At 44.6% G+C, this 12,185-nt stretch overlaps 7 protein-coding genes and 3 non-coding genes across 10 annotated transcripts in view; 5 read left to right on the top strand and 5 right to left on the bottom strand.

The window, feature by feature from the left end:
* LOC126557814 (fumarate hydratase, mitochondrial-like) overlaps positions 1-12,185 on the top strand; it is a 269,371-nt gene that overhangs the window by 51,599 nt on the left and 205,587 nt on the right. The window lies entirely within an intron of this gene.
* The window catches only part of LOC126556895 (centromere protein J), a 190,017-nt gene that overhangs the window by 32,316 nt on the left and 145,516 nt on the right, over positions 1-12,185 (bottom strand). The gene's annotated exons all lie outside the window — the stretch shown is intronic.
* The window catches only part of LOC126556580 (fatty acid synthase-like), a 187,281-nt gene that overhangs the window by 38,242 nt on the left and 136,854 nt on the right, over positions 1-12,185 (top strand). The window lies entirely within an intron of this gene.
* Positions 188-7,789, top strand: LOC126556929 (uncharacterized). The gene is made up of 6 exons (XM_050212492.1): positions 188-202; positions 272-1,326; positions 1,398-2,198; positions 3,576-4,545; positions 7,448-7,618; positions 7,709-7,789. Exons 1-6 carry the CDS (start codon positions 188-190, stop codon positions 7,787-7,789), a joined length of 3,093 nt encoding a protein of 1,030 aa, XP_050068449.1.
* On the bottom strand, positions 2,448-2,519 carry Trnad-guc (transfer RNA aspartic acid (anticodon GUC)). Its single transcript has one exon. It is a non-coding gene; the product is annotated as a tRNA-Asp (tRNA).
* On the top strand, positions 2,661-2,732 carry Trnad-guc (transfer RNA aspartic acid (anticodon GUC)). The gene has a single exon. It is a non-coding gene; the product is annotated as a tRNA-Asp (tRNA).
* Trnad-guc (transfer RNA aspartic acid (anticodon GUC)) lies at positions 3,442-3,513 on the top strand. The gene has a single exon. It is a non-coding gene; the product is annotated as a tRNA-Asp (tRNA).
* On the bottom strand, positions 4,893-6,238 carry LOC126558044 (protein disulfide-isomerase A6 homolog). The gene has a single exon (XM_050213978.1). The coding sequence runs from the start codon at positions 6,236-6,238 to the stop codon at positions 4,919-4,921; it is 1,320 nt and encodes a 439-aa protein (XP_050069935.1). The 3' UTR covers positions 4,893-4,918.
* Positions 7,898-9,608, bottom strand: LOC126557915 (microfibrillar-associated protein 1). The gene is made up of 4 exons (XM_050213828.1): positions 9,498-9,608; positions 9,257-9,410; positions 8,425-9,186; positions 7,898-8,353 (listed from the first exon to the last, which is right to left on the bottom strand). The coding sequence occupies exons 1-4, from the start codon at positions 9,565-9,567 to the stop codon at positions 7,918-7,920; spliced, it is 1,422 nt and encodes a 473-aa protein (XP_050069785.1). The 5' UTR covers positions 9,568-9,608; the 3' UTR covers positions 7,898-7,917.
* LOC126557827 (male-specific lethal 3 homolog) lies at positions 9,876-11,690 on the bottom strand. Its single transcript, XM_050213725.1, has 4 exons — positions 11,484-11,690; positions 11,225-11,403; positions 10,980-11,149; positions 9,876-10,918 (listed from the first exon to the last, which is right to left on the bottom strand). Exons 1-4 carry the CDS (start codon positions 11,589-11,591, stop codon positions 9,876-9,878), a joined length of 1,500 nt encoding a protein of 499 aa, XP_050069682.1. The 5' UTR covers positions 11,592-11,690.

The following is a 12,185-nucleotide window of genomic DNA, read 5'->3' as shown; positions in this document are numbered from 1 at the left end:
GCACCTTCAAATTGGTGCTCCAAAATGGCTGTTGCAACGGTTTTTTTTATTGTTCTACGTTTTCCTTGAACGAAATCCATCACTGTGTCGCTAGCAGTCTAGTTGTGTCTCGAAAGCTGATAGTAGTGCATTGGTGTGTTGCTAGTGATAAAATTGACCTTTTTCAGTGCATTTCAGCAATTTCACAATGCGCATTATTGGGGTAATGTGAGAATGCATCTGTTTTCATGCATTTAAACGTGAAAATACCCATTTTACATGTTCTTCACAGATAACCTACCCCAGCGACGACGGTACGCTCCAAACGATACTAGTGCGATCCTCGCCTAGTATGCTCGATGCTTCCATACGTCGAATTCTGCCCTGGTTCTTTAACCACACTATACCACTGTTTGGCATCCTGACTGAAAGTTCCGTGGCCTTACGGCTACAAACAAAAACTGACCCATTCCGGCACTTGCGAGGCTCCAAGTGCCCACCGTTCGATGGCAAAGGATTTACTCTGCAGCGCAGCGTCCGGCATGGTGGGTTGGTTCGCATCGATGACGGACTTAAAATTGCTATCGACGACTTTAACAAGCTGTGTCCGGGACTTTTCTACGGTACCGTAAAATATCCAAGTCTGAACATTTTACTCTCGTTACGACGCTTCCGGAAGTATGTCGTGTGTCCCTCCAAACTTTGGAGCGTGCTGTACGATTGTTTACTCTGCCGGCAGTTTAATGAGCGGCAGCAAACCGATGGTGATTTTAAGCTTGAAATGCGACAGCTTTTCCACACAACACAGCTGCAAGACTTTCGGCCCCAGATTGCCGAGTTGCAGGAGCGCATCGAACTATCGAATCAATACTCAAATTTGAAGAATTCGCTTCAGCAGTTGTGTACCCGTGTACATTCGGAGCAAGTGCAACGGTACCGAAGTGAGGTGAAGCAGCTTAAACTGATGCTAAGGAACGCTGGAATCGAAAAACGGCAGCTGTTGGCAAACCAAGTCGTTCGTGATATGGACATAAACCTACTTATGGATCGGGAAATTGCTGCCATAAGAATAATGGTAATGAAAAGTGAGCTTGAAAACTTGCTGATTTTCTGTCAAGCAGAACTTAACGAAGCGGAGAAATCCCTGGAAGTGCGATCGGAGTTTGAAACAACTTTAGAGGAACTGAAGAAAAGCATCATCGAGATCGAGAATGTTGTAAGTAAATTAAAGTCGATTGAGTTTTTGGAATTGGAGGTGGAGAATGTACGATGCTCCATCGAAAACAATCAATCGTTTATGATGCTGCTGAAGATAAGAAACGAATACGAACGAAAGATCTACATAAGGTAAGTTTAATTATCGCTCATGTTACGTCTAGGTTATTATATTATTTTTTCGTTTTCGAATTTCTTATCAGCTATCTTCAAATGCACAAACAATCTATAAAGAATTCTATTCGAAGTGCTGTTGCAGATGTGAACCGAGAGAAAGGCAAATTAGCGAGCAGTGTCGATCAAATGCACAAGTTTAAAAATCTGTCGTGTTCCATTCTATCGGCAGCGAATGACGATGATTCCAGCTGTGTTGAGCTTATTGACCAGCTCCAAAACACACTGGTTGAGATTGTAGAAACCACGAATAAAATAACTGCACTCGAAAATGAAAATAGTAATCTTCAGCATCAGATTTGGCGCAACTATCTTGAAGAAATTCCTTCGATTCCCTTCACGGAACTGTTGGCCATTGCTGCGGTGCAGATAGCCGTAGACCTATCGGACGTTGCAGTCAAGGAAGACTTTTTAGGCTTCCTGTACGATCGTGCGCTAGATACTGGAATCAGAGCTAAATGGAGTGAAGGGCTCTCCTGCGCAGCCATATTTCGTACGGAAAACAGTGTAGCGCACGTGAAGCGAGTGATCGAACAGGAAAAACTCCTAACAGTTCGCTTCCCATACTTTGTGCTGGAAACACGTGTACGAAATAGTTTGCACAATTTTCTGCGCAAAAATGTTCCAGAAGAGGATGGTGGCGGTACGGTAAATTATGAAGAGACTGTGAAAAAAGTAAATACGGTCGTGGAACGTTTAGTGGCGCAATTGCAAACCAACAGGAAGTCGCATGAAGCAGGCGAATATTTGAAAATTCTGATTTCCAACAAACATGTACTACTTACGGATTTGGATGGATTTCGCAATGGCAGCCGTATTCAGTGGCCCAGGTGAGTTTTAAAACATTAATTGTTCTGTCTTATGAATCGTTGGTCCGTCAAAGTACGAAACTCACCGCTTAATTATATTGGTTAAAGGATTTCATTCTCATTTTAAATTCGGTAGCAGCACAAACTTTTGATTTCGTAAAATATTGAATAGTTTCAATACTCAATTTAATTTATTCCTTTCATAGTCTTGAGTAGATTGAATAGTGAGGTTACAACACCCGGCCCATGAGCAACGTAAAAAAAGTAACTCTCCCCGACGGGGAATCGAACCCCGGTCTCCCGCGTGACAGGCGGGGATACTGACCACTATACTATCGAGGATATGGTGTGCTGCGTGGAACACACGCAATAAAAATGTTGTCCGTTTCCCATCTGTAATGTTTGCATCGTTCTATGATAATAGGAAGCAAGATTCTAGAGGGGAAAGTTTCAAAAAATGCGTGTAATCACGAACAGAGCATATCCTCGATAGTATAGTGGTCAGTATCCCCGCCTGTCACGCGGGAGACCGGGGTTCGATTCCCCGTCGGGGAGGAAGGAATCTTTTGTGTTATTTTCTGTTTTTTTTTTTCAAATTACAGATTGTGTTATTTGTTTTTCCATTCAAAGTATCACAAGCAATGTAACTATTTCAATTTATAAGTTCCATCAAATTGTAGAAAAAGCTTAGAAAGCTACTTTTTTCTATTCATAGTTTTGTTAATGGATAGCAGTAAAACTTTATTTTTTCTCATTATAACTTGCTTTCGCTTTAAGCAAGATGGAAATGTTTTGAAACGAATATACAATATCAGCAGCAAGAAGTAATGAACGAGCAATAGTACTATAATCCGAATAAATTACTGAATTTTGCTCATTTCGTATTACAACCACTATGATTGCTAGCATATCAAAGGGTTTTTTAAATGAATTTTAAAGAAACTTTTTGTTAATTTACCCTATTTATAAAATCTCTGTGAATCCGCCAACTAAGGAACTAAGGAGGCAAATTTTGTATTAAAAAACCCCTTAGTAGTGGTTATTAAGGCAATTTTGTAAATAGGGCAGATTCTTATCAATCACCCTTGCCTTGTTCGCATGTTACCGAAAATAAATAATTTTAATAGTTTCAATTAGTATTTTTATAGCATTTAGATTATATAAGCTCACTAGGCAAACATCTTGCTAAAATGCGTAACATCGTTATAAGGTTGTTGGTTGGTACGGTAGCTTTTATAATGCTCTGGCGAAGTCGGTTGACATGTCCTCGATAGTATAGTGGTCAGTATCCCCGCCTGTCACGCGGGAGACCGGGGTTCGATTCCCCGTCGGGGAGGAAATATGTTTTTGTTTTTATTTCCATACAACTTAATCATTTTATCTTTATTATTTTTACAGATTAAAATTTCAAGATCTTCCAAGCCTGATAAATTGCTACATAACGGCCAACAATCATGAAACACGACTTCAAGCGCGCTATGATTCATTGGACAAATTTATTACCCAAATTGAAAATAACGCTGCTGTACCTTTGCTAAACGAGAACCAGCTGAAAGACGAAGTTTCACGCTTAAACGGAGAACTTGAAACCCTTCTGCAAGCGGTAAGCCAGAACAAAACATCTTACTACAACGGTCTAAAGGAACTGACAGCAAAATGCGACACGGTACAATTCGCGCTCGAACGCTTCTTCGTTGATGAAGATTGTTGCCCAATATTGGAAGGTATGACGTCTGCCGTTTACCGAAAACTGATTGACTGTTGGACGAATTGTATTGAAGCAATTTTGCGCGCCATCACGGCCATTGATCAAATGGCCAACATTGTTGTTCCCGCCGAGGTAGAGCGTGATCCAGTTGAAATCGATGAGCTGATACAGCAAATTCAATCTCTCGATTTGCAAGAAAAATCTCTTGCCACTTGTATCGCAAGCACCGAAAACATGCTGGAAGATTATTGCCGGGAAAAAGGTTTCTCGTCGTTCGAGGACAAAAAATTAAGCCACTTTACCCTAGCACGCCAACGGCCGGTGGAAGAAATCGACAAAATGATGGAAAATATAGTTGCCACCCAGCTGCAACTGCAACAACTACCGCCCGGATACAGCAGCGCGCGGATTGGCTACTTTAAGTCCAAAGTCAAGTATCTTACAGTTCTCGAACAGGAACGATCGGAAGCGAGGGATATGTGTTTTAACAATCTAATCCTGCCGATCATCGACAAGCTGCATGTGCAGAAGCTGCGCCAGATGTGTCAACTGGTGTCGTCCATTTCGGAAGATTTGCCCGAAATGGGCGGAACCGTACACGTGTCCTTCGAATACGAGACACCAGAGATGGAAGATAATGAACGCAACGACTACTCTCAGGTAAGTTTGATTATGATTAGACTTAGCCAACCCGTTACATGGGGATGAAGAACAAACACGTAGATAGCGGATTTGTCTATCAGTTCTTTATTATCCTTTTTACTTATCTTCACCGTTGCTGCTTTACACAAAGAAAAGTATACACATTTCCCGGCCAAATTCCTGGTTCTGTTTGGGGAGTGTGTTGTATGGTTTAAATGCAAATGACTGTTACTTTTGTGTATGGACATTACTTCTTGCCACTATTTTTTGCTTCTCCTATATCCTTACGTACTAAAGCACACGAAGCGCTTCCATGGGAAGATATCGCGATGCCGGGGAGCAAAAACCCCGGCTTGCGGGTTTGCTCTGGCAGTCCTTTGTATGCGCCATCTTACAGCTCATCCTTCTCGTCCAAATCCACATCGGATAGGTCGATCTCTTCCTCCTCGGGCAGCTGTCCGTCCTTACCGTCCCACGGTTCGACGGTGTAAATCTTTGGCAGTTCGGCCCCTTTCACCGGTGCCGTGTGACCCCGGCCGAACGATAGATCGCGCAGGAACTCGTTAATGCCATCCTTCGAGAATGAACCGCGCAGTAGCGAGTATTTCATTTTCTTGAGATTAACAACCGCCATCGCCGGATAGCCGAAACCGCCAATATCGAGCGTCGATTCGAGTTCCAGCTGAGCGCCACCCTCCGTCCACAACCAACCCCATTCCTTCTTCTTGTACTTGTCGCCCATCGTCTGCAGGATCTGCAGGTACCGGTTGCGACATTCGGCATTACAGTCGAGGATGTGGGGCAGCACGGACACGACACAGAGCGGTTTCTTCTCGCACGTGTCCCGCGCAACCTGTTCCGACGTGAGCTGTACGATTTCCGGGCTAGGGATGTCCTCGGTATACTTGTCCAGCGCCCAGTTTACGATGTCGGACGATGTGCGTCCACCGTTATAGTCTTCGGCCGCGTTGCGATCCTTCGTACCGGCTGGGAAGTACTTGATCGTCGGGAAACCTTGCACACCGTACTCGGCCATCTTTTGCTGATGTACTGTCGCGTCCAGTGCGCCCAGCTTTACCTTGCCCTTCAGCTCCGTAGCGGCCTTGGCCCAGTGGGGTGCCAAATTTTTGCAATGACCACACCACGGTGCGAAGAATTCTACCAACCATGGTTCCTCGCTCTGTAGCACCAGCTTATCGAAGTTTGCATCAGTTAGCTCGATAACGTCATCCTTGGATGATCCGCTGCCGCCTTCACTTCCGCCACTGCTGCTACCGCCACCACCGAGAACGTTCTTGATCTTTTTCTTCGCCTCAGCCAATGCTGCCTCCGCGATGTCCTTGGCCGTACGCTGCCCATTGTAATCGACTGGGGAACGTTTATTCGCACCGAAGATCTTGATGGTGGGATAGCCTCGTACGCCGTACTGTCCGCAAAGGCCCTGTTCTTCCTCACAGTTGATGCCACCGACCTTTATAACGCCCTTCAGTGCGGTGGCCGCCTTTTTGTACTCTGGCACTAGATTACGACAGTGGCCACAGAACGGTGCGTAAAACTCCACCACCCATACTTCGTCACTTTTCACCACGGTTCGATCAAAGTTGGCCGTCGTCAGTGCCACGACATCATCGGATGAGGAGTACAGTGCCTGCGTACTGCCCACGAGGGCAAAGCAAATCACCAACAAGGCACCTGCTGCCCGCGGAATCATACTCGCAAAAGGGATATGGGGTGTTGTTTTGTGTTGGCCACGTAGCCTAGACACTAGAGCAATGTAAGAATAGGCCGGGCCTGCTATCTTCTCCTGTCCGGTATATTATGGTACCCACCGAATCACCGGTCTGACTGTGATTAACTCGCAGCAGGCTGTGTTGCACCGAACTTTATGCTGGATGGGATGTCTCAGTGCCCTTCGGGTCGGAATATTACTATTGCACCTACCATAAACAACAAGCGAACCTTAGAAAAAGCCGCTAGCTAGTAGTTTTATACGCACACAGTTGCACCGGTGGCAGTGGTAATGATTTGGTCACCAGCGATTGGCCAAGAAGGTATCCGTTCATTGCAAGTATAAACGCACGGTATCGATGAGAAATCAAGGTTAATAATGAACTTGTTTTCGGAACTACGGCCAGCAAAGGCAGGGTTTTCCATGATTCATTTTCATGTTTTTTCCTCGAAATTGCAACAGTTTTTGTTGAATAATTACTTTCCGTTGCAGGAATTTGACGACGTTACTGCAAACATGTATCAGAAATCGGGACAAGTGGGACTAGTTTGAACCTCGTTTTAAAAGGCAAAATTTACTTTCACAGTCATTTTATACTTATTTTTCATTTATCAATCCCAAAATAAATTAAAAAATTATGTTAAAACGGAATATCAGATCGGGTTGCTCCTTTCGGTTTCGAATCTCACTGCCGATTCAGTTCTATTCGCTGGCCACCTTTTGGACTTAGTTCGCTAAAAAGTAGACATCTGCGCCTATCTGTAAATTAGTAATGAAAAAAATCCGAATCCGGACTCTGGGGTTCAATCCGGGTCGCGGCAAAAGTTTGCTGCACTCTTGCTCCAATTAATGGCGGAGCCCTTTGATTGGGGCAATTTTTTTTCTATTTCGATTTTTTGGTGAAAAAATAATTATTTCTTTAAATTGTCTTCGCGATTCGACGTCTTTTTGCTTAAACATTGTCATGTAATCCACAGTTTTTAATAATATTGTTTCTATGTTTTGGATCTTGTTGATTATTTCGCATAAAAAGTGATAGAAAAACTAACTATTATCCATGAAATTTGGTAAACTTTATCTAGTCACAGACACGAAGAATTGTGTATAGCGGGCTCATCTTACCCGCTATGGCACACTTACCCCAAACATCCGTTGTACTAACAAATGAATTTTCATTATTCTTATCCGCAGATATCGTTCAGCTTGCATCGCATAAAAGCAGTACACATTCACATTCTCGAAAACGACAATGTAGAAGTATCGCTGAATGAAACACAGCAGCATATTGCCTACCTAATCCTGTTTCTCAGCTTTCTATACTGCGACGGTTGTAAGATCGTCCTGCTGGACAAAGCATGTGAGGTAAGAATAGTTCAAAGTTTTGACCATTAAATAACGTCCTACAGCTATGTTTTGTTGCTTACACCTTGCATCTCCCATTTTCATTTGCAGCAATTGTTCGACAATGGAATAGTGAGCTTGTTCTACGTGCTAGAAAAATATTTCCCGTCGATGCAGTTCATCTTTCTTTGAGAACAAACATCCCTCCGTGAGTAACAAAAGTGCCACACTCCACTACTTACTATTACACTATTATTATGATCTCCTTTTATTTTTCAAAACATATTCTAATATGCAAACCGTTTAATTCGAATAAATATCTATGCGTCACGCTTTTTGCGATAAAGCGAAGGTTTGTCGAACACCTGCTTCATCCCACCGGCACGCTCCGAATGGAAGATCGTACTGTTGGCCGTGTCCGCTACCCACGGTGAATCGAACTTGGTCGTGTCCTGGTCGACCAGGTGCGTGTACTTAGTGCGACCACACCGGCCAAAGTTTTTCACCTGCATCACCTTCGGCAGGATCGTCTTGTCAAAGTGATCCTCGAGCGTCGGTGCTGAGAAGTCCTGCTTGTACACGTCGTCCTCCTGGTCGAGGTAGAATGCACCGCGATGGTAGTACTTCTGCAGGAACTTGTACTTGCCCTTCACGTTTTTGTTGGTGACCTGCTTTGGATTGTTGCGTAGCTCCTGGCGCCGTTCCTCTTCCGTCATGTTGCGCAGCCGTTCGATTTCCTGCTTTTCCTTCTCGACCCTAAAGCAAAAATAAAGTGTACCAAGAATTAGTTTTCACCCATTAAATCATATCTAAACCATACGACGTACTGTTCCTTCTCCTCGCGGTCTCGCTTGATGCGTTTCAATTCGCGCAGCTTCCACGCTTCATATTCCACCTCGTCGTTCTCGTCGTCCGTGTTAACGTCGTTCAACGATGGTTCGTTTTCGACCTTCGTTTTTTCCAGCTCCTTCTTGATGGTGTCCTCCACCAAACGGAGCGTCTGTTTCCTTCGCTCTTTGGCCATCTTTTTCGTCTCGTACTCGAGCTGCTTCTGCCGGTTTGCTTCTCGTTCTTTCTCGATGATCGTAGTACGGTCCTTCTTGCGTACGAACAGTGGCTTTAGTCGTGGTTCATTTTCCTCATCACTTTCCGTTTCCTCCTCATACTCGGAGCTTTCCGACTCTTCCGAATCCGACATGCCCTCTTCCTCCTGCTTTTGCAGCAGTTCCTCTTCTTCGCGTTGCTTTTGCTGAAGCATTTTCGCTTTCAGCAAATTACGCCTACGCTCGATCTCCGCATCGCTCAGTTCGGCTTCCGATTCCGACTCGGAACCTAGGGAAATGCGTCTCCGACGGGATGATGCATTTGTCTGCTCCCGTTCATCGTCACTGTACCGTCGTCGTTCATTATCGGCACCATCATCACTCTGCTCCTCCTTGTCATCGTCTGAATCCACCAGCTCGGGTTCGTGTATAACCCGGTGTCGTTCTTTGCGTTCCCGTTCTAGGTCGTCCTGCGTTTCCGAACGAATCGCTTGCAGGCGGCGGATACGGGGATCGTCCACATCATCTGGTAGATCATTATCGTCACTTTTTGAAACAAAAAAAAACCCCAATTAATCAACTTCCAAACCCTCGACAATAACATCAGTTTACTCACGAATCTTCTCGCTGCTGCTGTTCCTCATTTGTCCGACGGTGTTCCAAGAAGTCGTCATCCTCCGACTCTTCATCACTGCTGGCGTATTGTGCGTATTCTGGCCTCTTTCCCGAAACGTAACGATGTACTTTTACCTTCTGCATAGATATTTCACCTAAAAAGATACAGAACATGTAGCATCCCAGTGCAGAGAGAAAGGAGTCTCCTGCCTTCGAACTTTACACTGCAATTTACAACGTACCTTTTGTATTTTTAACTGGAACTGCTCCAGCAGTACTTTGGATACCGTATTGTGTAGTTGGAGGACTCATGTTTAGTCCTTTTTATAATATCTTTCACAGAACAAGACGAATTTTTTTCTATTCAAGAATGATGCTTCTTGCGAATGTTTTTGTTGTGAACAAATTGTGAACAATCTTCTAAACAAACTTGACAGTTAAACGTCACCAAGGTTGTTAAAGACAAAGTGTGCTTACCACACGGCATTTTGATATCAAAGAGCATTTGAATTATAATTTGTTAAGTCTTATTTATTCGATTTGATCCACTGTTACAATTACCTCCTCTCATACTACACTAAAAAACAAAAGCCTTAACGCTAAGGCATCACGCCCGGAATTCATACACTACCTTCATTGTCTCGTAGGCTAAAGTAAAACTGTTTTCCAAACCATTCCTCGTGTTCCTCAATAAACTCGGCAAATGTGTCCAAGAATTTGAGCAGCAGCTTCAGCTTCTCGTCTGCCATTGCCGTTGCGGACAGAAATTCCGGTAGCTTTACAACAAGCCGCGCCAGATGAACGGCACCGTAAATCATGGACGGTTCGGCCGGTGCATTCGAAGGTAGAATGCGCCACCGAAACACATCGTCCAGCACCTCTTTGGCTTCCCGCGAAATGGTCACGTTCTGTGGAATGACGGAGCGCAGAATGTTAAGGCTCGATCCGAATGGCGACAGGTTGCCGGTGCATTCCGCTGTTGCCACACTTGGTTGAATGTGATGTCCCGACTGGCCCTGCAGAGCGCCAAAATCCAGCACAAATTCATTCTCTTCGTTTTTGTGCGAGCGTAATCGTCGCCGCCGTCGTTCTTCGGCAGATGCGGCCGAAGTTGACTGATGGTGGTCTGAATGTTCGCTAAGCGGCTGATTCACATCTACCGTAGGGGACTCGAGCCGTACGGTTAGCATGTCCAGCGAAAGATTTTGCGATGCAATGTAGGTAAAGTTGCGTAGATTCTCTTCTGCCAAAACGATCTGGGCTTGCGATTTTTCTTGCGGGTACAGCAGATAGTCCTGAAGGGTAAAGTCAAAGTATACGCGCAGCCCATCCGCTACCTCTTTGCACAGTTCTACGTTCGTACGTATCTGCTCGTAGTCGCGTATTTTGTGCTCGCTGCGTAATGCAGAACTGTTGCGCCGTCGGGACTTGGTTTGCTCCTGATGGCCACATTCAAACAGCTGGCGAATGGTGTAGTAGCGAACAAAATCTTCCAATATCGTCACCACGGGAAGTTTGGCCGGTAGTTCCACCAGCATGCCTTCGGACACAATTAAGTGGTGATCTAGGTCGAGATATTTGCGAAACTTGCTGCCTGCTTGAAGGTAAACCTTTTCTTCCTCGTGTGAGCTCTCGACCGAGCTGCTGTAGTATTCGTCCATGTCTGAAACAGAGATATAAAATGCCTAAAAATATTGAAAAAAAAAATTCGATCCCTCTCTTACCATCAATATTGTACTCATTTTCGTCTCTACTAAAACCGTTACTGCACGAGCTACCGTCTTCCGATGACGGATTGATGTGATGGGACTTGGCACTCGTTAAGCTTTCGATGCGATCGGTTAAACTTTTCGCGCGCTGTTTTTTTCGTTCCTTCCGATATAAATATCCACCTCTGTGCGGAGTGAAACAAACAAAAAGCTAATTTAATTTTTTCCGGAGAAACGCGTACCACAGCATTTTCACTTACTGATATAGCTGCGATTTTTCCGCCAAATCCTTCTGTAACTGGCGATTCTCTTCCGTGTCCTTCAGGATGAAATCCTCACTCACTTTCCGGTCCCAGGACGAGTTCCAGCCCTGGAAGTGTATCAAGTATTCTACGATACGCCGGCCCCGTTTGTCTTTACCTTCGGATACTTCCAGAACCTTAAGAAGTCAGCGAGAACACAAACATGAAACCAACCCTCAACCCCCTCATTCCCATTTCGCGGTGCTTGTGTGTTTACCTTTGAATCGTACAGGACCTTCGCTTTGGTTGGATCCGGCTCGTAGCACAGCACCTTTTCGCCATCGCAAAATTTGTACTTCGTGTTATGACCACGGGTTGAAACCATGCCGGGGGAATCAATTTTGAGGCCGGTACTGATTTTGTGCGCCCAATCGAAATCGCTGCACGCGTAAATGGCCGAATAATTGCGGAAATAAGCGTAGTTCTAGCACTCGCCAGCAGCTGCGTCGTCTTCTCAATTGCCGACGAATGTCAACCACACTTTGTGGGTAAACAAATGAATGGCCTTGGACATGTGCGTACGTGCGTTTGCCAACTGTCAAATGCATGCTGCGCAACGTTGTGACGTTTGGGCGTGAGCTTTTTAAAAAAAACCGGTACAAAAAGAGCAACATTTATCAAGCTCAGGGGTTCTCAAAGTTTCTGGAGCAAGAATCGCAAAAAATCTTTAAAATGTGCCTTTTTTTTAATAAATCCATTGTCTAACTGGAGTACTTACTAAGGCAAGGGAAAAATATAAAAAAAGAAAATAATTATGATGGTAATTACACGGAAATTGTGGATTCCTTGGGGCGGGAAAATGGAAGATGAAAGTCGAACATTTGGTGATTCTTATAAAACGAGGCGCAAGCTCTTAACCAAGGGTCATTCTGGCCAAAACCGAACCGAAGGATACAGGCAATGAAGGAGAACTGCTCAT

Source organism: Anopheles maculipalpis, chromosome 2RL (assembly GCF_943734695.1).
Source record: "Anopheles maculipalpis chromosome 2RL, idAnoMacuDA_375_x, whole genome shotgun sequence".
Lineage (NCBI taxonomy): Eukaryota > Metazoa > Arthropoda > Insecta > Diptera > Culicidae > Anopheles > Anopheles maculipalpis.
The sequence above is the reverse complement of the archived record's forward strand: the minus strand, read 5'-3'. Positions and strand labels throughout refer to the sequence as shown.